The 24,253-nt window shown below is 43.4% G+C and overlaps 3 protein-coding genes across 11 annotated transcripts; 2 read left to right on the plus strand and 1 right to left on the minus strand.

Moving 5' to 3' along the window:
- The first annotated feature begins 1,106 nt into the window (after window positions 1–1,106).
- Window positions 1,107–9,144, plus strand: LOC100835654 (beta-glucosidase 5-like). Of its 6 annotated transcripts, none has more exons than XM_024460804.1 (13): window positions 1,107–1,587; window positions 1,664–1,727; window positions 2,063–2,121; window positions 2,288–2,363; window positions 2,454–2,525; window positions 2,976–3,030; window positions 3,137–3,395; window positions 3,808–3,923; window positions 4,009–4,223; window positions 4,671–4,699; window positions 7,862–7,964; window positions 8,082–8,172; window positions 8,384–9,144. In XM_024460804.1, the coding sequence occupies exons 1-13, from the start codon at window positions 1,456–1,458 to the stop codon at window positions 8,613–8,615; spliced, it is 1,503 nt and encodes a 500-aa protein (XP_024316572.1). In that variant the 5' UTR covers window positions 1,107–1,455; the 3' UTR covers window positions 8,616–9,144. The 6 variants fall into 6 exon arrangements, with proteins under 6 accessions (XP_024316572.1, XP_024316570.1, XP_024316571.1 ...); XM_024460802.1 differs by having other exon boundaries at window positions 1,110–1,587; window positions 2,943–3,030; XM_024460803.1 differs by having other exon boundaries at window positions 1,114–1,587; window positions 2,943–3,030; window positions 8,085–8,172.
- A 1,476-nt stretch (window positions 9,145–10,620) lies between these two features.
- On the plus strand, window positions 10,621–14,733 carry LOC112271537 (beta-glucosidase 5-like). The gene is made up of 13 exons (XM_024460808.1): window positions 10,621–10,815; window positions 10,889–10,952; window positions 11,315–11,373; window positions 11,513–11,588; window positions 11,678–11,749; window positions 12,159–12,246; window positions 12,371–12,629; window positions 12,893–13,008; window positions 13,093–13,307; window positions 13,701–13,729; window positions 13,921–14,023; window positions 14,139–14,226; window positions 14,307–14,733. The coding sequence occupies exons 1-13, from the start codon at window positions 10,687–10,689 to the stop codon at window positions 14,527–14,529; spliced, it is 1,521 nt and encodes a 506-aa protein (XP_024316576.1). The 5' UTR covers window positions 10,621–10,686; the 3' UTR covers window positions 14,530–14,733.
- Window positions 14,645–23,095, minus strand: LOC100826564 (probable serine/threonine-protein kinase DDB_G0267686). 4 transcript variants are annotated; one of them, XM_024460801.1, is made up of 13 exons: window positions 21,773–23,095; window positions 20,869–21,684; window positions 19,763–20,192; window positions 18,999–19,632; window positions 18,462–18,502; window positions 18,312–18,380; window positions 17,862–17,962; window positions 16,691–16,769; window positions 16,140–16,238; window positions 16,011–16,079; window positions 15,830–15,879; window positions 15,649–15,730; window positions 14,645–15,372 (listed from the first exon to the last, which is right to left on the minus strand). In XM_024460801.1, exons 2-13 carry the CDS (start codon window positions 21,171–21,173, stop codon window positions 15,073–15,075), a joined length of 2,259 nt encoding a protein of 752 aa, XP_024316569.1. In that variant the 5' UTR covers window positions 21,174–21,684; window positions 21,773–23,095; the 3' UTR covers window positions 14,645–15,072. The 4 variants fall into 4 exon arrangements, 3 of the variants coding, with proteins under 3 accessions (XP_024316569.1, XP_010235537.1, XP_024316568.1); XM_010237235.3 differs by lacking the exon at window positions 21,773–23,095 and having other exon boundaries at window positions 14,645–15,194; window positions 15,278–15,372; window positions 20,869–21,739; XM_024460800.1 differs by lacking the exon at window positions 21,773–23,095 and having other exon boundaries at window positions 20,869–21,746.
- Between the last annotated feature and the right edge of the window lie 1,158 nt (window positions 23,096–24,253).

Genomic DNA, 24,253 nt, shown 5'->3' on the forward strand with positions numbered 1-24,253 from the left:
TGATGCAGAGTGAGTAATAAAGCACGCAAAATTGTATCGTCTCTGTAGTTGCCCTGTTTGGTTAGATTTAAACGTGGCTTTTGATTTTTGGCTTATCAGACACAAAAGCAACTACGCTTTGGCTTTTGATATTTGTCTTGATATTGTTAGATGATGATATAAGAAACATAACCAAATTCAAAAGCACCTAAATTATAAGCCGAAATTTCAAAACGCACATTTAAATCTAACCAAACAGACCCTAAATAAGGTACGGCCTCGCCGCGCCCGTTGCGCAAGCGCACGCCCTCCGTCGTCACCAATTCCCTCCTCAGCTCTACTGCGCCCTCGTCCTCTTTCCCCCATGTGCGCAGGGTTTTCGACTCGGGCGCCGCTCTGGACGTGGCCTCCTGGAACACGATGGTGTCCGGGTGCGGCTAGAGCGGCGACCTTGCGGCAGCGTGGAAGGTGTTTGGCAGAATGCCAGAGTGAACTTGGTGTCCTGGAGCGCCAAGTCCACGCAGGTGGGGGAGATCAACAGCTACGCGGGGGGTAATGTCGGATATCTCTCGCTTTCGGGGAGAACGACCGGATCGCGCAGCCTGTCTTGTCTGGACTGACAAGGGTAAATCACGTCAAGATCGCAGCAGCTGACGGATCCAGCGGCAGGAGCCTGCGTTCTTCACATTTGGTGCATCCGACGGAGAAAGGTGAATCTCGTTTTACTTTGTCTTTGCCAATGCTGGAAAATCCAGTCGAGAATATGCTAGGAGCAGGTAGGTAGGATGAGATTTTGGTCATGGCCTGCCGAATAGGACCACCTGTCAGCGACCTAGCAGCCGTATGCAGCCGCAATCGTACTACACAAACACAGATCTTCTCTCTTTCTATTCTAACCCGAACACATGCCAGAGCGCCTAGCTGGATTCGGAAGACGTGGTTTGGTTGGTGATCCTGGCCAGCGATCACACACACACGGACACGAAGATCGAGCAAGGTGACATTGCACTTAATTGAGTTGTTCCAAAGGATGCTCATTGCTCAACCAACATTGCTCGCTCTGCAGACAAGAACAGCTGAACAGACGATACGCTGATACGCAGGAACCCCCATTTAAGGCGAACGTTGGCTCTGGCATCTTGGTGACAACGCACCAGCCACCAGGCTCTCCATTTAAGGCGTTAGCTCCATCCCTTTCTAGCGGGTTCTTCTCTCTCACGGCAAGGCAAGGAAACAAAGCAAGCATGATACACATGCTAGTTGCGGACTGGGATTCCCCGACGCGTGTCAGGGTAACGTGTGTGGTGGGCCGTGAGCCCGCCGTGTAAGCGGCCCTGTGTTACCCTGACGCTCGTCAAGTTGATGCACATGTCTGCTGCAAACATTCTTTAATTTCATGAATTTGTATGAGGTTGAGGTCAACTGCCGTATAAATCCTCCCAGAGGGCACAAACCTACGCAGGAACATAAACATAGATGGGTGGTGTTACTGCCTTCTTCTACATCTTGCTGTCCCTCTGGGTTCAGGATGCAGCGGCCATTATTGGCTTCACAAGAAGTGATTTCGCACAAGACTTCGTCTTTGGAGCTGGAACCTCAGCATACCAGGTGATATGATGAATTCTTGCTTGTGCTGAGAGTCATGGTTGGCTAAAGTTTGAAGTTAACTTTCGTATGCATATAGTACGAGGGTGCTGTTGCTGAGGATGGCAGGAGTCCAAGCTTTTGGGACACTTTTACTCATGCAGGTTAGTTGCTAACTTGTAACCTATTTGTGCAGTTTTCCTTTCTAATTTTGGAGTGTTGCAATATCTGATTCAATTTTGGGCTGCAGATTTCATTAAAGGAATTGGTATAGCATGTGATCTGTTTTTTGTTTTTCGAATGCCTAATAACAAGAGATTTTCACAATTCCTGATCATTTTTCATGACGAATGAGGTAGAAATTTGAGACCACTTACCTGTCGGGCAACAACCTCCATGGAAGCACGTTTTTGTTGCTAAAGCAGCACGAAAACATGGTAATACCCAAGGCCATAACCGGCACCGAATGAGGTTGACCATTGTTGATTTGTGCTCATAGGTAAAATGCCAGACAAAAGCACAGGAGATATTGCTGCAGATGGGTACCATAAATACAAGGTAAACAATAAGAGAAAATTCTTCTGCCCGTGTTTCTTGGAAATCCATGTTGATGCATTCAACATTAGGACTAATTCAGCATTTCTCAGATCTAGTAATTCCAAAAGGAATCATGTACTTCCCTGCAAAAAAGAAGAAGGAATCATGTACTTATCTGATATTTCAGGAGGACCTCAAGCTTATATCTGAGACAGGCCTAGAGGCCTATAGGTTCTCCATCTCCTGGTCAAGGCTTATTCCAAGTACAGACTTCCTTGCAAGGTTCATCACGACAATCCATTTTAATTTTCTATTTCTTCTCTAACTGTTTGAGCAAAATTCTTGGTTCGCAGATGGACGTGGAGCTGTCAATCCCAAAGGGCTAGAGTACTACAACAACATCATAGATGAACTAGTGAAACATGGTAAATACTCTTTCCATATCTCTATGTCTGTCCTTGGCCTCGGGAGTCTCTGTTCCAAAATATTTGTCTGGGAATCAATAGTGTAGTAAATTCAATTATTGTACTCTCTACCCCTACATTAATGTTTTAGAAGAAGTTATGTGGTCGTAGCCAACTAGCATGCTATTTGTTAAGGCTATGCATATTCATATTTCTTTTACCGAAAACTGTAGGAGAGTATGCATATTCATTTCATTAACTATTTTCTAGATTTTGCCTTTTCATGTGCGCTTGGTGGACTCAGAACAAATTATAGCGGAACAAATCGAGAGTATATTAACGTTTAATCATCCAAATACAATCCAGGCCTAGGTTCATGTGGTATAGCTCACCATCATTTTGTTTAAAGAGATGTATACAAGATTTTTTTGTGTCCAGGCATTCAAATACACATCACACTTCACCATGTAGATCTCCCTCAAATTCTTGAAGACGAGTATGGTGGATGGTTAAGCTCCAGAATTATGTAAGTTTCTGCAAGGCTTAAAAAAAGAGAGAAGTAACTTTCTTTGTGAGTGGCAGTTCTGTAGAATTGTCCTATTCATGCATGCTTTGGCATCTGCAAAATGCAGCGAAGATTTCACAGCGTATGCAGATGTTTGCTTCAGGGAGTTCGGAGATAGGGTAAAATACTGGACTACAGTGAATGAGCCTAACATTGGTGCAATTGCCGCTTATGGCAGTGGTCAATTACCACCTGGCAGATGCTCAGATCCATTTGGAATAACAAAGTGCACAGCGGGGAACTCCAGCACTGAACCATACATAGCAGTTCATACTACCCTATTGGCGCATGCATCAGTTGTCAAACTGTACAGAGAAAAATATAAAGTGAGCGAATGATCTTGTGCCAAAAATAGTTTCGTTGCTATTTAGGCTCTTCCTAAACTGTGACATCATTAGGCATCTTAGCTTAGCTCAATGGTGAAACCACTATTTTCATTCAGTGCACATTAACCATATCATAACTAGAGCTGCAAAATTGTGACCCTCAGGGTACCCTTTGACCCTCCTTAGTTCAACCAAATGAACTAAAATTTTAAATGACACAACTTTTTGAAAAACTAGTTCATTTGTTTGAACTAAGGAGAGTCAAAGGGTACCCTGAGGGTCACCATGTTGCACCCCTAATCATAACTCATCTTTCTGCTACATGTTTCAGCACAATATTGCCCTTTCCTGTTTCCTGTAACAGTGCAAATTTTAGAGGTACCGGCTACAGAGTATTGCCTTTTGGATGCAGGCTGAGCAAAAAGGAGTTGTGGGCATAAATATCTACTCCTTCTGGAGTTATCCACTCACAAATTCCAGTGTGGATTTGAAAGCAACTCAAAGGGCTAAGGATTTCATATTTGGCTGGTATGGTATTTACCTGCATCTTACATTAGAAGCATGTCAAATGCATAATCCGTGCACGTTGAGAGCCTTACCGCGATACTGGCAGGATGCTGGAGCCTTTGGTGTTTGGGGATTACCCAGAAGTAATGAAGAATATTGTTGGCTCTCGCCTTCCATCCTTCACAAAAGTTCAGTCTGTACTTATCAAGGATTCTTTTGATTTTTTTGGAATAAATCACTACTATTCTCTCTATGTGAATGACCGACCTATAGAAATAGATGTTCGAGACTTCAATGCAGACATGTCAATTTATTACAGAGGTAAACGACTTTTTTGTTCTTCCGATGGTGATATGCCAAATAGTTTTTTAACTGCTAGTAATTTTATGACATGTTGATGTACAATTTGATTCTTTTTCATAAACTATAATAACTGTGCACACAAGCAAATGCTGCAAGTATAAACTGACAGTGGATCCTACTAATAATAAAGAAAAACATCTTTTCCAGATCACTGAGTATGAGCATGTAACATGGACAATTGTGTTTTGTCATAAATCACCACAAAACATGTTTTCTGTCTTGGAAGTATAGTTTATCCGTGAGTACATTTTTTTTCCACATTATTCTAGACGGAACAACTGTATTCACCACCTTAGTAGAGAAACATAACATCTATTCACCACCTTATCAGAGAAATACAGTAAGTTTATGATTGCAGTGGTGTGCCTTTGTTATTCTAACTAGATAATTATTTGTATGTTGCAGCTTCTAGGACAGGTCCGCCAGCTGGTCAGGTAAAATCCTGTCATTGTGTGAAGTCCCCAACTCCAATCCTTTTGGCCGTGCACTGCAACTATTGAATTAGAAATGCCAAACTAACTGAAGAGTTAAGATAACAAAGACACGCTTAAAATGGATGAGGTCAAGGTTGACTTAACGGATATTGGTTTATAGCTGGCATAGTTAGAGCATGTACAATGCAGGGAGGATGCTTACAAAAAATAAATCGATTTTTGTTTAAGCACTTGTGCCTGTTTGTATAGGACAATTGCTTAATTAGGCACCTCTAGCTCTTCCACTTTGAGCCTAAGTTTGAGGGTTTCCTGGAGGTTGTGGCCGCTGCTTGGGCTACTCCCACCCCTAGTTGTTCCTCGGCATTTCTCCTCAATTCCACGACGAGGCTTGTTAGTCAGAGGTTGCAATCTTGGGGTGCGAAGCAGATTGGCAACATTCGTCTCCCAATTGATTGCGCGGTCTAGCTCATTTTCCGGCTGGAGGCTGCCCAGGAGAGTCAGGATCTCTCTCCCCTCGAGGCCTGGCTTCGCAAGTGCCTCAAGCTAAAGTACCTAGCCTGTGCTCGCTTCACCGTACTATTGGCATTCATAGATCCTGGGTTTCCTGGCTCAAAGAGGGTGACGCAATACCGGCTATTTCCACTTCCATGCGGGGGCCCGTCGGTGCCACACGAGGGACAGGACCTGGTCAATCAGGATCGTGTTGAGGAGGCGATAACTTCCTTTTATGAGGACGTCTTTGAGTCTCCCGAGGATCGGTCGCATTCCCTGAACTTTGAGTTCCTTCGGATCCCACGACATGATCTGCATGCCTTGGAGGAACCTTTTTTCTGAGGATGAGATTTGGGCAGCCATCCATGCCATGGCCCCTGACCGTGCTCCCTTCCCCGATGTTCACGGGTCTCTTCTTCAAATCTTGTTGTTCCATCATCAAGGCGAGGAGCTTGAGCTGTTCTGTTATATACACCGAGGTGGGAGTGCGGGTTTTCACAATCTCAACTGTGCTCTACTGACTCTCATCCCTAAGAAGAACCATTAGGTTGGTCCATGGCGTCGCCAAGCTCGTGGCTAAGGTGATGCCCCTTCAGGCCTTCAGTTGGCTCCATCTTATACCGACCCTAGTTTCGGCAAATCAGTGTGCCTTCATTTGTGGTCAGGCTATTCACAACAACTTTATAAACGTGAAGCAAATGACTAGGTCTCTCCACCTCCCTCACTAGCCCGCAGTGCATTTTAAGCTTGACGTTGTTAGGGCTTTCGACTTAGTGTCTTGGGCCTTCTTGCTTGATCTTCTTCGGCACATTGGTTTTGGTCGCACTTGTTGTGCATCGCCGGGGTTTGTGCTAGGGCGACCCTGTTTTCATGATGTTGTTTGTCATTGTCATGGAAGCTTTCAACTACCTGTTCCTGGCAGCCTCCAGGGAAAATCTTCTTTCTCCTTTCTGTGGGGATCATCTTGCATTTCATGCCTCCTTTGTTGATGATGTGGTAGTCTTTATTAGACCCTAAGGTGGAGGATCGCGCCACATTGTTGCCGCCTCGAGGTTGCGCACGAACATCCTCACAGAGGATCTTCAAGTCGTTCTCCACTACCTTGCCTGTCCCATCAAGGAACTACCCATCATTTACCTTGGTGCCCTGGTCTCCATCTCGAATCATCGCCAGCACGACTTTCAGCCTCCTCGACAAGGTGGACTGCAAGCTTGCGGGTTGGAGAGCCGGCATGCTTTCCAGTGGAGGACAGCTTGTTCTCGTCAAATAGGTCCTTTCTGTGATGCCGGTGCACACACTGCTCGCCATTGACATCCCCAAGTGGTTCGGGGATGCTATCAATGAGAAGCAGCATGGGTTCTTCTGGAAAGGTCAGTCAGATGCCCAAAAGAACCATTGTGCTATTGAGTGGGCCAAGGTTTGCCACTCAATCAAACTTGGTGGTTTGGACGTGCGTGACACCAACCTGGTGGCTGCTGCCCCTCTGGCTCAGGTGGCCTTGGCTGCACCACGTCAACTCAGTCAAAAACCTAGGCCTCCTTCAAGATTCGGTTCAGCCAGCAAGTGCTCGCTCTCTTCCCCGACGCTTGCAGCTCGGTTGTCGGCAATTAATGGTTGCTCCACTATTTTCTAGACCGACAACTAGATTGATGAGAAGTCGATCGAGCAGCTCGCCCCGGTGGTCTTTGCCGCCGTTGGGCTGAGGCTGATTAGCAAGCACAAGGTTTCGGACGCCCTTCCCAAGAGTGCCTGGATCTAGGATATCTCGGGCAACCCGCAAGCTTGCAGTCCATCTTGTCGAATTTCTCCATCTTGCAGATTCTCTCGCGGTCATGCAGGACGAGAGGATGTCCTTGTTTGGGGCTGGTCGGCCTTTGGGACCTACCCCGCCAAATTGACCGACATACACTTCTTGTGAGTGCTAAGTTCCCCAACATGGACGCATATTTGGCGTTGTTGGGCCCTGGTTGAGGTGCCGAATCTGGTTGTGGCTAACTTGTGCTAATCGGTGTTGGACGGCCGATCTCCTTGAGCGACGGGATCTCCCCTTCAATGAGTGTTGCCCCGTTTGTGATCAGGAGCCGGAGACCATGGCTCATCTCCTCTTGGGATGTGTCTTCACGAGGTCGATCCTCCAGGAGGTCATGTCTGAAGCTAGGGCGCTCGTGTGCTTACCGAGACACTCTGAAGACCTCTCTACTCCGTTAGCAGTCAACAGGTCAAAGCTGTCTGTTCCCTTCTTCTCTCTCCCTTTGACGGATCTGGAAGCTTCGTAGTGCTTGCATTTTTTAGGGTGCTACTTTGCTCGCTTGGCCGAAGATATTCTTATTGAGGCGGACCTATGGCGGCACGCATGCACGCGTGCCTTGAGCCACCCCTCCCCCTGCATGCCGGATGCTAGCCTTAGCCCTCCGGGATTTTCTTTCTCTTCCTTTTGGGGGGTCTCCTCATTTTCTTTTGTTTTTGTTTTCTTGTTGTCTTCTTGCACTTGCATCTTCTTCTTAATGAAAATGAAGCGCCGCTTAGCGTGTGCGAGAAGAATTAGACATCTCTGTCAGAAATTAGCACGGCTGCATAAGAATAAACTAGTTTAATTTTATAAGCATCTCATTGAGCACCTTCTTGTATTGTACATGCTCTCATGAAGTTACGATCTTAATTGGTCTGCAGGGTGCGCCAACAAATGTTCCAAGTGATCCCAAAGGGTTGCAACTTGTACTGGAGTACCTGAAAGAAGCCTATGGGAACCCTCCCCTTTATGTCCACGAGAATGGCAAGCACATACTTACCTCCCAAAAAAAACAAGGATGACCAAGCCCATGCAGTTTAACACAAAGCAAAGTCTGCATTAACTAATTAAGTTGCTTCTTAACCCTAATTTTCATCTCAGCAGGCCTGGGATCTGCCAACGACGACCTCGATGACACTGACAGGGTCGATTACCTGAGCAGCTACATGGGAAGCACACTAGATGCAATAAGGTACGCTCCCTCCGATTCTAAATTATTGAATTAACAACAAAAATTTAGTATCGGAAGGAGTACTTGATTCATGACCAAATACACACGACTGCGTATTTCTAGAGTACTTGATTCATGACAAAATACACACGAGTGCGTATTTCTATGTCATGAAAAACAAAGAAAGAAAATATTCGACCATAACGGGATGGATACCCTTGTTGTTCCGCAGGAATGGGGTTAACGTGAGAGGCTACTTCACGTGGGCATTCATGGACCTGTTCGAACTCCTAGCAGGATATCAGTCAAAATACGGCCTGTACCGTGTCGATTTCGACGACGTGAGGCGGCCTCGGCAACCCAGGCTCTCGGCTCGTTGGTACTCCGTATTTCTGAAGAAGAATGGATCTTCTCCTCTAGTGTCAGGAACACAGGAGGACCTGACGCTGAACACCGTGTCCTAAGTTTGGTGTGCGCGTACGCGAGATGGCACGTGTGCGTATGCAACGCTCTTGTCTATGGTTTATGGTTTGATAGGAGGCTGCTCAATGCAATTTTCTTTTTTCAGAATAATGGTGGTGCGGAATCCAAGTACAAATACATATATTTATTTGAGGATGTACGGTTCTCAAATTCTCACCTTTGACGGATGAGCGACTCGTCGGTAACTTATTGTCATTTACAAAATCATTTGGTTGTGTGCATCCATCGACGCAGAGGTCGGCGGTACTCCCTCCATTTGATTTGTTTTTTACAAAGTCATCAGCGATAACACGTAAGTGGAGACAAACAAGCACATCGTGGCCGGATGAGTAAGGTTTGTTAGAAGTGACTTTTCTAGCGTGGCCGGACGAGTAAGGTTTGTTAGAAGTGATTTTTCTAGGCAGAAGCCTATTGTAGGTGTCACCACTGACTGGCCATTAATGATGGTTCATCGGTGATAGGTCATATCTAATGGATCTTTTTAATATATCTGTCAGCGTACAATTTTTATATTACTGCTGCACCACTAATTGTCGAAGAAAAATTCAATCTCCCTTTTGAATTTGACGTAGAGTAATAAAGCCCGTAAAAAAATAGCTCCGTTTAACTTAAAAAACAGTATTCCTTCCGACCGGTATTACTTGTCTCAAATTTGTCCAAATACGGATGTATCTATGTGTAAAATGTGTCTAGATACATGTAATATTTCGACAAGTAATTCCGGCCGGAGGGAGTAGTAACTGTCTCCATGATGGTATATAGGGATGTAAGCGGGCTCCCGCTTCTAGTTCATTTGAAATTTGCTACTTTCTCCGTCCAATAAAAGATGTCTCAAGTTTGTCAAAAATTGGATGTATCTAAACATGACTTGCACCGCGATGTTCGACGCATGTCGAGGAGTTAGCTGAGGTGTTTCAAGCCGGACGTGGTGGTGCTGGTGTGAGCATGCTCAAGGCATCTTGGAGATCCTGGTTGAGACGGCTCCGGTGGACATGTATGTAGGGCAAGGAGGAGGCCTCTGTGCGTTCGCTGCCGCGTCGTCGTGCTATGGAATTCAATGATCGGAGGGCTTGCACCGCGCCAGGTGGGGAAAAGCAAAATCAAATGTATGCGCGGGGGGCAATGGCGGATGGCGGATCGCTGTCGCTCGCTTTCGGGATTCGGCTGCCTGTGTGTCTCGACCCGAGAAGGGAAATCACGTCAAGATCGCAGCAGCAGCAGCTGATGGCAACCTGCACTCCAGCGGCAAATGTCTGCGCTGTTCACATTAATTTGGTACTACATCCGACGGAGAAAGGTGAATCTCGTTTTACTATCTTTGCCATTATTGGAACATCTGCGTCGTTCACATTTGGTGCATCAGTCCTGGGACCATTATCTGCTGGAGTAGATGCAGCAGTGATCGACAAAGTACTCTGAGAAGCACCACGAAGGTCTAGCAAGGTGGCCGTACGTGCAGTTCTTCTGCACAAATGTTCTTTTTTCTCCCGAAACAAACCTCATCCTCCATAAGATCGATCGCTGGCTCTTGCTGTCTTGCATCCTGTTGACACCGCACTACGCCCTCCATTTTCCAGCCAATTGTAGATTTGTAGCGCACTACATGCAGCGCCCTGTTTAACCTCACCATAAAGCAAGAACCTGGAGAAGAGGGATAGGCAAGCAAGAACCTAGAGAAGAGGGTAGGCAGGCAGATGCTGGTGCTCAATTTGGTACTCTCATTCCTCATCCTTTCTCCGGTCATTCTTGTGATCCACATTAAATATAAGGCGTTGGCTCCATCACTTCCTACTGGGTTCTCTCTCACAGCAAACAAACAAAGAAAGCATGATGCACATGGTAGATGCGGACTGGGATCCCCTGACATGTGCCAGTGTAACATGTGGGCCCCACAAGTCAGTGGCCCCATGTTACCCGGACATGTGTCAGGTGATGGACATGTCTACTGCAAACATTCTATAATTTGATAAATTTGTATGAGGGTGATGTTGAGGTCCACTGTCGTATAAATACTCCCCGAAAGACCGAATCAACGCAAGAACATAAACATAAATGGGTCTTGCTGCCTTCTTTTTTATCTTGCTGTCCCTCTGGGTTCAGGATGCAGCTGCCACTATTGGTTTCACAAGAGGTGATTTTGCACAAGACTTCGTCTTTGGAGCTGGAACCTCAGCATACCAGGTAACATGATGAAATCTTGTTTGTGCTGAAAATTATGGCTTGCTAAAGTTTGATGTTCCCCATCTGCATATAGTACGAGGGTGCTGTTGCTGAGGATGGCAGGAGTCCAAGCTTTTGGGACACTTTCACTCATGCAGGTTAGTTGCTAACTTGCTACCTATTTGTGCGGTTTATCTTTCTGATTTTGGAGTGCTGCAACATCTGATTAAATTTTGGGCTGCAAATTTGATAAAAGGAATTGATGTGCATGGTAGCATGTGACTATTTTTGTTTTTTGTTTGTACTCCAAGAATTGGAGTATTTCTAGTTGCTAACAAGTAGAGATTTTCACAATTCCTGATCATTTTTCATGACCAATGGAGTAGAAATTTGAGACCAGTTCCCTGTCAGACAAACACTTCCATACAAGCACGTTGTTGTTGCTAAAGCAGCACGAAATTGAACATGGTAATAGCCAAGGCCATAACCGGCACCGCATGTGGTTGATCATTGTTGACAGGTAAAATGCCAGACAAAAGCACAGGAGATATTGCTGCAGATGGGTACCATAAATACAAGGTAAACAATAAGAGAAAAATCTTCTGCTCGTGTTTCTTGGAACTCTATGTTTATGCATTCACATTAGGACAAATTGCACCTTTCTCAGATCTAGCAATTCCAAAAGAAATCATGTACAATTACTTGTCTGATATTTCAGGAGGATCTCAAGCTCGTATCTGAGACAGGCCTAGAGGCCTATAGGTTCTCAATCTCCTGGTCAAGGCTCATCCCAAGTACAGAATTCCTTGTAAGGTTCATCATGGCATGCCATTTTAATTTTTTATTCTTTTCTAACTGTTTCAGCAAATTTCTTTGTTCGCAGATGGACGTGGCGCTGTCAATCCCAAAGGTCTAGAGTACTACAATAACATCATAGATGAACTAGTGAAACATGGTAAATACTCTTTCCATTTCTCTATGTCTGTCCTTGGCCCTCGGGTCTCTGTTCCAAAATCTTTGTCCCAGAATCAATAGTGTAGCTAATTCAATTCTTCTACTCCCTACCCCTACTTTAATGTTTTTTTACCGAATACTTTAATGTTTTAGAATTAGTTATGTGGTTGTACTCCGTAGCATACTAGAATGGCATTTGATAAGGCTATGCATATTCATTTCATTAATAACTCTTTTGTAGATTTAGTTTTCCATTTGCATGTGTACATGGTGGACTCAGGACAGATATAGCCTTATATTTTAACCTTTGATCATCCAAATGCAATCCAGGCTTAGGTTCATTTGTTAGATCTTAACATTGTTTTTCTTAGAGATGTATTAATGTATACACTAATAAATGTTTTGTCCAGGCATTCAAATACACATCACACTTCACCATGTAGATCTCCCTCAAATTCTTGAAGACGAGTATGGTGGATGGTTAAGCCCCAGAATTATGTAAGTTTGCATAAGGCTTCAAAAAAAAAGAGAGAAATAACTTTCTTTCTGAGTGGCAGTTCTGTAGTAACAGTGGCATACAACCTAACTACAGTATTCATGGTTTTGCATCTGCAAAATGCAGCGAAGATTTCACAGCATATGCAGATATTTGCTTCAGGGAGTTCGGAGATAGGGTCACGTACTGGACTACGGTTAATGAACTGAACGGTTGTGCAATTGCCTCTTATGGCAGCGGTCAATTTCCACCTGGAAGATGCTCAGATCCATTTGGAATAACACAGTGCGCAGGGGGGAACTCCAGCACTGAACCATACATAGCAGTTCATACTACCCTATTGGCGCATGCATCAGTTGTCAAACTGTACAGAGAAAAATATAAAGTGAGTAAATGATCTTGTACCCAAAATAGTTTCGTTGCCCTTTAGGGTCTTCAGGAACTGTGACAGTATTAGCCATCTTAGCTTATCTCAATGGTGAAACCACTATTTTCAGTCGTTGCACATTGACCATACCATAACTCATCTTTGTGATACACGTTTCAGAAGAATATTGCCTTTTCCTATTTCCTGTTACAGTGCAAATTTTTAGAGGTGCAGCACTGCAGCCTACAGAGTAGACTCATACAAGAAACTTTTGGATGCAGGCTGAGCAAAAAGGAGCTGTGGGCATAAATATCTACTCCTTCTGGAGTTATCCGTTCAAAAATTCTAGTGTGGATTTAGAAGCAACTCAAAGAGCTAAGGATTTCATGTTTGGCTGGTACGGTATTTACGTAAATCTTGCACTAGAAACATGTCAAATGCATAATCCTGCATGTTGAGAGCCTAACCCTGACACTGACAGGATACTGGAGCCTTTGGTGTCCGGGGACTACCCAGAAGTAATGAAGAAGATTGTTGGCTCTCGCCTTCCATCCTTCACAAAAGTTCAGTCTGGACTTATCAAGGATTCTTTTGATTTTTTTGGAATAAATCACTACTATTCTCTCTATGTGAGTGACCGTCCTATAGAAACAGGTGTTCGAGACTTCTATGGAGACATGTCCATTAGTTACAGAGGTAAACATCTTTTTTGTTCTTCTTCTGATGGTGATAGGTCAAATTGTTGCTTGACTACTAGTAATTTTGTGACATGTACAATTTGATTCTTCTTTATAAATTAAAATAACTGAGCACACAAGCAAATGCTGCAAGTAAGATATGCAAATATAAACTGAGAATCTGCTACAATGTATTCTACTAATAATAAAGAAAAGCAGCCTTTCCAGATCAATGAGTCATATAACACGGACAACTCTCTGAGTGCAGTGTTCTGTCAAAATCACCGCAAAAACATGTTTGCCGTCTTGAAAGTGACATTTATTCACCACCTTATTAGAGAAATACAGTGATTTTATGATTGCAGTGGCGTGCCTTTGTTGCTCTAACAAGATAATTATTTGTGTGCTGCAGCTTCTAGGACCGGTCCGCCAGCAGGTCAGGTAAAATCCTGTCGTTGTGTGAGGTTGCCAACTCCAAACCTTTTGGTCGTGCACTGCAACTATTGAATTAGAATACCGAACTGACTCAAGAGATTAGACCAAAAGAATGCTTAAAACTGATGATGTGATCAAGGTTGACAAAACAATTTTGGTTCATAACCGTCATAGTTATGATCTTGATTGGTCTGCAGGGTGCCCCAACAAATGTTCCCAGCGATCCCAAAGGGTTGCAACTTGTACTGGAGTACCTGAAAGAAGCATATGGGAACCCTCCCCTCTATGTCCACGAGAATGGCAAGCAAATACTTCCCTCAGAAAAAAGAAAAAAAGGATGACAAGCCCATACAGTTTAACACGAAGCAAAGTTGTCTGAACTAATCAAGTTGCTCCTTGTTTCTCATCTCACCAGGTGTGGGATCTCCCAACGACAGTCTCAATGACAACGACAGGGTCGAGTACTTGAGCAGTTACATGAGAAGCACACTAGACGCAATAAGGTGCTTGATTCACGACCAAATGCACAACCTGCGAAATAAATATTCCACCCTGACAGGATGCCCTCTTGTTGTTTCCGCAGGAATGGGGTTAACGTGAGAGGCTACTTCGTCTGGGCATTCAAGGACCTATTCGAACTCCTGGCAGGATATCAGTCCAAATATGGTCTGTACCGCGTCGATTTCGACGACGTGAGACGGCCGCGGCAAGCCAGGCTCTCGGCTCGCTGGTACTCGGGCTTCCTGAACAAGAATGGGTCCTCTCTTCTACTTTTAACAACACAGGAGGGCCTGATGCCGAAGTGAACACCGCGTCCTAAGTTTGGTTCACGTGCTCAAGAGATGGCAGTGCACGTATGCACGCGCTAGTCTAGAGTTTGACAGAAGGCCACTGTATTGAGCGGCAGATTCTGAATCTTTCTTTTCTGAAAAGACTGGTGGTACGAAAGAACTCGAGTATAAAAACACACACATATTTATTTACAAAATAAACGGCTCGTATTTATTTCAGTGAAGGCAGGCTCCTGTGGAACATGATCCACACCACTGTGCCCAGGGGCGGCGTAGTTAGTGGGGGCTGGCGTCGAGGTGTAGTTCAGGATGTGGTCGTTGAGAACGCGTCGTTGCGTCACGCTCTTGTGCTCAGCTGGGCGGCTGCTTGAACTCCTGAGTTCGGCGGAGATAGATGATTGTGAAGGACTCAAAAACCAGCTCCTGCACATTTCCCAGCCCCGTGGACTGCACACCGGCCATATATAGCTCCTCCGCCTCTTGGAAGTGAACATGAAAAACGTAAGCCTCGTACAACCATCCCCATTAGGATACAAAGCTAGCAATCTTCCACGCTCATCATCTTTTCGGCACCTTTCCGAGCCACTCTCCGCTGTGCCTGAGCCTGCAAGGTGTACTGCTTTTGCAGCACCTGGAGCCTCTCCAGGAGTTCTCGGAATGAAGGGCGGCGTTGCGGGTCACTTGCTCACAGAAAGGATAACCGTTTAGCGGGACCAGGGATCGGTTGTTTACTACTACTAGTGCATAAGACGTTGATATATACCTGACCCAGCAACTCTCGATCATCGATGACCACTGAGGGTCTGCGTCGCTTGGAATTTCCAGTCTGTGATCCATGAAACCCACTGCTCCAATAACCTGTGGCATAGGTAAGGATCGTAACATTACGGATTTGACACTAATGGAAAAGCTTCTGCTGTTATGTCCCCAAAAAATTAAGCAAGAGACTAGCTTTTCTTAAACTGCAATGGTGATGATCCGAGTTTTTCTTTTACTTAAACTATAAAAGCTGTGTGATTGTAGTCCGACAGTATATAGATATACTATAATTTTTACAAAGTGAGACACCAAAGTAGACCTTTGAGCACACCTGACTAGTAATACAAAACAGACATGCACATAGCAAATATGTACCTGCATTGTATTGAGAGTATCCCATGGTACCTTCTGAGTAATAAGCTCCCATAGGACCACTCCATAGCTGTATACATCAGACCTATATTTACCAAAAAAGGAAGAAATGACAAATGAGTAACCATCTGTAGCTGTAGGTAGCAGGAATATCTGTTGTTCAGGAATGTGATGTTAAACTTACTTTTCATTTGAAGGTTCACTTCGTAACACCTCTGGAGCCATCCACTGCGGCTGGATATGGAAGCTAAGCTATCAGATGTTATGTAAATAAACAGAAAAAATGTAGTAGGTGAAAGCTTATGACTATCTTGTAAATTAGTCCGGAGAATCCATGTCAAAAAGTCCAGTTTGCTTGTACTTACTGTTCCTTTTCCAGTTTTTGTCGTCAGAAATGTTTCAAGTTTGAGACGTGAAAGACCAAAGTCTGCAACCTAATTGAACAAAGTGAGAAAAGAAAGCATAAAGTATGAGGAACTAACTTTCATAGTTACCTTTACAGTCCAGTTCTTATCAACCAACAGGTTTGACGATTTTAAATCACGGTGCACAACAGTGGGGATGGAATTGTGAAGATAATTCATGCCCCTTGCCTGCAACAATATCAATTATGTTTAAGAATCCATATGGCAATCAAAGCTTCCATACAGACAAAATACATACTTATCAAACAAAATAGTACCAACTTCTATCTCCAGCGATTGACTTTTGGTGATATATTCTTTGGTTGCGATCATAATAATAAGATACCATGTTAGATGGAAGGTACTAGTCTACTACATGATATCACGTCTTTTCTTGTTCATTCTTCCATGCACTGAAGCTACAGAAATGGCAAAGTTTGCATGCAATTCAACTCCACTTCTACACAGTTACAAAGAGTAGTCCTGTATCTATTCCAAATGTATCATGAGATGTTCAAGTGAAGAATGTTTATCCAGTTTTTCTGGATAATTTACAAATATTTATTTCTCAAAACTTCCATATAATTTATTTCACTTGGCATTTCCTGATTCCTGGAAGTTGTTAAGAAGAATACACTCACTATGTCTATAGCCATGTTAACTCTCCTTCTGGGATCCAGCTTGCCAGTGTTCTTTTGAAGCAACCGAAATAAACTCCCTCTGCATTATGGAACCCAGTAAAGTGCTACACAGAGCAACCAAAAAAATTTGATCTCTTATGAGATTGTGAAGTCTAAGCAATTACAGAAGAACGTCAAAACTCAATTTCCAATAACAAGATGGTTCAAAACCCAGGGAAAACAAAAACTAGTCCAACTAGCACAAAATAAATGCATGGTAAGTCAGCAGTCATTTCAGTATCAAATTAAAGGGACCAAGAGTAGTTCGAGAAGAAAAAAAGGACCAAGAGTATACCAGTACCCTTTTGAAAAAAATGAATTCAAACCGGGTGGTTGGTTACACAACCATCTCCATCCGCACCAGCCATCGAGCCACCCATTAATCCTTAGAAGTGGTTTCAGTAGTATGTGAAAAAAAAGGCCTTTACGCAAGTTGTATTCAGAATTCGGATCTTCAAGCCCGGTCACTTATGCAACAGTGGATCAACAAGAACAAGGAGGTTTACTAACGTTTCAAACCAAAGCATATATGGTAAGTTGTATTTGGATCTTCAACCCTAGCTTGCTTATCTGATAGCGTATCAACAAGAACAAGGAGGTTTACTACTCCCTCTGACCCATATTACTTGTCTCAAATTTGCCCAAATATGGATGTATCTATGTTTAAAAAGCATCTAAATACATGTAATATATGGGTCGGAGGGAGTAATTACATTTTAGACCAGGACATATATGGTCAAGAACTCCTTGGTAAGAAACATGAATTATATTATTATTTTAATAGCCCATATCGTCATATAGAAAACTACTCCCTCCTTTTCACAAAGGTTGGCGTATTTGGTTTTTTTAAGACAAAGCTTTGACCAATGAATTAGAAAATGAACATGTGTTTTTTCATACATGAAATTTATATCAATAGATTCATCTTCACAAGTTTTTACTAATAATTGTGGTTTCGTATTATATAAATTACATATTAATAAAGTTATCATTTGTCAAAGCCTTGTCTTAATGAAACCAAATATGCCAACCTTTGTGAAAAGGAGAGAGTACTGCTTAGTCTTTATCTTGCACCAGGTAAAGGAAAAAGTAACAACCTCAGAGAAAAAAATGTAGGAGATATATAGCATACCGTGGGAGAAATTCCGTAACAATACAAAGTTGTTGCTGTGACGCAGCGGCACCCATGAAAAGTATTATATTGGGATGCCGTAGTTTCTTCATCAATGATACCTACATATTTGAAGACGCAAATATGGTCATGACCACATACTATGGAAGAGGAATCACACGAACATGATTTAGCCAATGTATTGCTAACTGATGTAGCCTACAAAAATGTCAACGAAAGTGAAGATCTGTTAACACCGTATCCTTTCTTCATATTTATCCATATGATTACATCAACATAGAATATTGAATATAGCAATTATAGATTATGTGAACATCAGGAGGTCCTTGCAATGTTCTCGAGTATATTTCTCAATAATACAGTACATATAATGCAGCTCTGTTGACATCATATTCAATTTCCTGAGTAATTGAGGGCCAACAAAAATTGTATTTAGATATAGATGTCCACCTCTTGTCTGAATGTATTTATCATTTCTTCTGAATATTCCTGTTTGGAGAATACTTTAACTGCCACATCCTACAGGAACATAGATAAATAGTGAGAATTTTTTGTTAAGATGTAAAGTTTCTATCATTATCAGAAAGAGAACGTACATACCGAGCCATACCACAAAGCATGATACACTGTTCCGCAAGAACCTGCATGTATCAAACATGAAAATAGCACAAATGAGTGGCATTTGTTACAAAAGAGGACAATACTAGATTGTATACAGCAGTCTAAGAATAGTCGTATTCTTGTTAATTCTGCTGTCTGATTATCTAGGTGATCTTTCTGCAGTAAACAAAGAGAAGAGGCAGTGAGAATGTACTTATAAAGAACTGATTTGGATTATGCCAATTGTAAGAGGAGCATACATGAGCTACTATTAAGAGACGTGCATAGCGAGGAACAATTGACAAAGAACGAACTGCTTAAGTACAGTGCCTATGCCTAAATCTTCTGAAGTACAAGCTATAATACATTGACAAAGAACAGACATGCATAGTGAGCAATCCATTACAAGATATAGCTATCCCTATGCCTAAATATATATATTTTTTTCAAGACAATCTTTGAAGCACATATCAACAAGATATGGGAGTGTTTACATGTGCAGACAGATGGAGGAATTGCAAAGGGCGAAGTAACTACCTTGGCCTACTTGTTCTCCAATTACTAGGTCTTCCCACAGAATCTCGTAATCTAAACAATCTCCTTCATAATCTACTCTGTCGATAGCACTGCTATTAGTACTCCCAGGGCTGCTCATACTACTCATGCTGGTATTGTTGAAAGTCCACCAGGAACCTGAGACCTCATATGTGCTTGCCTGGGCATATTCAGTGTCTTGGCAGTCTGGAATTATGATAGGCTCTAGAACTGGAACTCTCCGATCACTCTCGTCATTCTCTTGCTTATGATGCAACTGTGTCGGGGCCATGTTATTCTTTCCAGAACCCTCATCAGTTTCATGCCCTTTCCAAGGCCATGATATTCCCTTCTTGGACAATAATGCCTCAGCCTTTGAAGTGAACATCTTGTGAAACCCTACTTTTCCTTCACCTGAATCATCACTATTTGTTTTACTCGACTTCCGAGGCGATTTCTCTTCGGCAACAAAGGCATCATGCAGTACATCCCCACTTGGGGTGCTTTCTTCACTTGATGTCAGCTCCACCCTGACACCATGTTCAGAATATTGGCCCTCACAGCCACTGCCATACTGTTTGTCACAAGTCTGACCTGTCTTTATCCGAGAACGAACTTTCCTTGTAACCTTGCTAGCCTGTGTTGTTATTCTAATATAAGGAAGAGAATACACTAGGAAATAATTTGTGACGAAATACCAGAAAGAGAAGCATTCCATTGAAACTAAACAGTGCAGTCCTTTCTCTTTGCTCAGAAATATGACTTACAAAGGTAGTTATCTTGGAGGTGATAGCAGTTTGCAGAGGTTGCTGTGAGCCAGAAGAACCTTTATCTAGCGAACCACTTTTAGGCTCATTGTTAGCATGAAAATAGGGCTTTGCTGAACTTTGGTAGGATTCTGCTGAGGCTGGAGGACTAAATATCTCCTCCAATGCCCGTGTATCAAGTGACAGACATATGAGGCCAACCAAGCTACCATCGTCATCGTATAAAGGAGTGTTATGAACAACAATAAAAAACCGCTCTCCTGACTTGTTTTTAACGGGAAACTTCCCTCTAAAACACTTCCCCATAAATATACTCTGGATAACGACGTAGGCCGCGTCGAAGTCAGCAGGATGACAAATTAATTCAACGGCATCCTGGCCAATTGCTTCTGATGCAGAATAGCCATACATATGCTCGGCATACCGGTTCCTAGGTCACAGTAAAAAGCGGACAATTTGGTAAGCATAGCAATTGAACAGAGTCAGCTGTGTGTAGAAATGCAGACTACATTAAGAATTCCCATGCCTCTTGAGCCAGGTTGACCAGTCGTGAGCATGTGATCTACACTGATTGCATGCATCAAAACGTGCCTTGACCTACCCTAAGTAAGTTACATTACTTATGTATGCATGATGTGTTCATAATAAACAGCAATGAAAATGTCAGTTAGTTTACTTCCCAAGTCGCTGGCCAATGTCATAAGACACCTCAGTGTTATCACTGGAAGAAGCTAGAGACTGCAAATCCATTATTCTAAAATTGGTAACTGCTTTCCTCCCATGAAAGCATTAGTTTCCCTCTACCACAGAACGCTGATCGACCAAGACCAGTTCAATTGCTTCAATACAGCCCTAGGAAAGAACATTAAATTTTCCAACAACACACAAGATTTGTCCAAGTCAAACTAAGTTGAAGTTCAGAGTTGATGTTTTTAGATCTACATAAGTACCAGCATCATGTATTCACTCATCAAGATTACATAAACTAAGCACAAAGCCCCATATCTTACACTTGAACCTATGCTTAATACTGTTCCAGCATTTCATCGAACATTTGGTGAACATTGAGCAAACGCAACCGAACCAAGACATGCAAGGGACCTCACCAGTACAGGAGCTTCCCATCGGGTGCAATGATGTGCACGGCCTGTCCCAGAGACTGCAGTATCCAGTGGCAGTGCCTGTCGGACAACCTGCCGGGGCTCTCGCGGAGCACCCGCGAGGATTGCGGGGGCGCGGCGGCGGCGACGGCGCGCCGCGACGAAGGCAGCGGCAGCGCAGATGAATTGCGGCGCCGGGCAGCAAGCTGCGCACCGCGGCGCTCCGGTGCGAGCTTCCCTAACTCCCGCTTGAGCTCCGCGTGGCCCTCCTCCAGCAGCCGTATCTTCTTCAGCAGCTCGTCCGCTTCCATTCGCCGGCGAAGAGGTACTATTGGATCAAATCAAATGGGGATAGATAGCGGAAGACATCCGCCGGCGAAGACGTCACGAGCTGGTGATCCGCTGGGTTTGGCGCCTTTATCTTGCTTAGAGCCTGAGCCTGGATCCAAACAAATGGGGATGGCAAGTATCACAATCTCTCTCGCCTTTCGCTTCCGCTTCCGCTGCATGTGGTCTTTGTTTTGGCGCTGGGCGTTTTTCGGTTTGGATTCTCTCACAATCTTTAGTTTCTTACAAGGAATTAACAAGTTGTGTGCGAGCTACGAGGTGGGAAAAAGATTGAGGCGTGGCTCATGCCTGACATAATGGAGCGCGAGGTGTAGCTCTGCTGTGCTCCGCCGCCCATGGAGCTGTCTCCCCGCACATGCCTCGCTGTCTCTGCTCCGCTGCCTCCTCGTTGGAAGCCCAAACTAAATTCTCCTCTTCTTGTTCCAAGTTTCCCTTCCATGCATGTGCGGATGTGCCGCGCTTTGTATCATCAGGCTGGTAACATAAAAATAAAAATAAAAATAAAAATAGTATCATCCATTTTTTTAAGGAAAAATATATTTATTCATTAGAAGCATAGTACATTGTTGAGCGTGATGTCGTGGACGCTCATAGACTGAAGAGCTCTGTGTAGGCATAGGATGTGGACGAACTAACACCTGTTCTTTTTTAGCTAGTGGCTAGATTATGAGCTACACCATTACAATCTCTGGGGATATGTTTGAAAGTAAAGGATGGAGGAAATCCTGCTGTGAATTTCATGAAGCAATGGTCTTAAAGACCAATGACCTAGATTCTTGAGGAGCTTCAACAGCTTGAGCAAGAGTAAGATTGTCAGTGAGGAGAGCGCCCGACTGAAACTGAAGTTGCTTGCTGGAACCTGCTGCTAGAAGTAGAGCCCAAGTTTCAGCTTGGATGGGTGAGCTGCAGGGGGGAGAGGTCGCTGAAATTTGCACCTTCAATCTTCCAGAGGAATAGAAGTGCTCTATGTAGACTCCAGGACCTGCATTAGCTTCTGAGGGCCCTGTTTGACTTCGAGAGAGCTTCTAGGCTGCATCAGCGTATATGTGAGTACCTGGAGAGGAAAAACTCAAAGCCAAATCATTAGCAATCTGCAGCTGCACATTGGTCCTGTGAGAGATCTCCAAGCTCAAAACCTATGCAATCAATAAGAGCTTGAGCAGATTTGTATATTTGACGAGGAGTGGAAGGTTTCCTGTTAAAGAGGCAGTCATTACGGGCCTTCCATAGGCACCAAAGAAAAGTAAAAATATTTTGAATAGAGGCAAGAGGGTGCCCAGATCTGAGGATGAAAGAAATGATTTCAGCTAAATTCTGGTGGTTGGCTGCTATGGGTTCGGAGCGCATATGCCAAGGTGTAGAAAACCAGGCTGCTTTGGAGAAGGGACAAAGAAAGAAAAGATGAAGCTATGGTTCCACACCGGAAACAATATTTACTTATATGTCTAGAGTATCTCCCAGCTCTTTTACTTGTAGGTAGGGCCTTTCTGATTAGTCTCCAAGCAAAGAGTTGAACTCTAGGAATAAGCTTTTTGGAGGACCAAATCATATGGATAAGAGATAAATCAAGAGGAGGTATACATTAGAGGAATCTGTCACAACTTCCTGAACAATAATCCTGTAAGCACTTTTAGAAGAGCAAATACCTGCAGAGTTGTGCTTCCAGCAAATACATCGTCACCGGAAGACTGCAATATGGGGGTATTAAGAATGATAGCAGAGGCTTGGGGGACTAAAAAGATTATGAATGAGTTCAGCATTCCAAACTTTAGAACCTGGAATCCATAAATCTTTAACTGATGCTGGATAAACAAAGCCAGAGTTTTGAATGATGAGATGATCATGTATATTCTTCCAAATGTTACACCAGGGAGTACTCCAAATAGAAATATTTCCATCTATGATTTGATAAAAATAGGAATTTTCAATGTGGTGACATACCTTTAGAACTGATGACCAAAAGGCCGACTTGGGGACTGCCCTGTTCGCTTTCCATATTGTAGTGTCCGGGAAGTACTTGGCCTTTAAGATCTAGGCCAACATGCTATTTGGTTCCTGTGCAACTCTCCATGCTGCTGAACAAATGAGACTCATGTTAGTAGCTTGGATGTTTTTAATACCAAGGCCTCCTTCTTTTTTCGGTTTACAAAGGTCTGACCAAGCACGAAGGCACAGAGGCTTTGTCTGAACCCTTCTTCAACACCTGTCCACCAGAATTTTCTAATGATCGAAGTTAGTTTAGCAAGAAATTTCTTGGTGAAAAGGATGTTAGACATGTAGAAGATGGGGATCGAGGCGAAGACCGAATTAATTAAAGTTAGCCTCCCTGCATGAGAAAGTTTCTTAGCTTTGAAACCATTAAGTTTCGCCCTGAATTTATCAAGAATAAAAGAGTACGCAGAAGAGCGATCTTTAGCTGGGAGCATAAGTGGATGACCAAGGTGATTCGTGTCTTTGTCCAAGTCCTGTACAGGGAAAACCTGCCTGATAGCATGCCTGGTTTGAAGGTCAACATTATTACTAAAAAGAATAGCAGATTTTGCTCAATTGGGGGTTTGACCCGAAGCATTGCAAAAGGAATCAATGATGGTTTTCGCAGTGTGGATCTCAGTCATACAATCTTGACCACAAACCAACAGATCATCCGCAAATATAATGGAATGGATAGGGGGGCAGCCGGGGCCTAGTGATATACCTGAGAGTTGTTGATCTTGAAGAGCCTGATGAAGAGAGATTGAGAGCTCATTAATAGCAAGGACAAAAAGGTATGGAGATAATGGACATCCTTGTCTTATTTCCCTGGAGCCTGAAAATTTTGCAAAAGTCTTCCCATTGATAATAAATGAGAAGATAGGTGTGGAAATGCAATTTTGTATGAGACGAATGAAATGACCATTCAACCCTCTACGAATAAGGGCCTGAGCAATGAAGTTCCACTCGAGACGATCAAAAACTTTTGCAAGATCCACTTTAAGCATGAAAGCAGGTTGATTCCAAGAGCTAAGAAAGAAGGAGTGAGAGATCTCTTGGGCAATGATGATGT

This window comes from Brachypodium distachyon, chromosome 3, assembly GCF_000005505.3.
Source record: "Brachypodium distachyon strain Bd21 chromosome 3, Brachypodium_distachyon_v3.0, whole genome shotgun sequence".
Lineage (NCBI taxonomy): Eukaryota > Viridiplantae > Streptophyta > Magnoliopsida > Poales > Poaceae > Brachypodium > Brachypodium distachyon.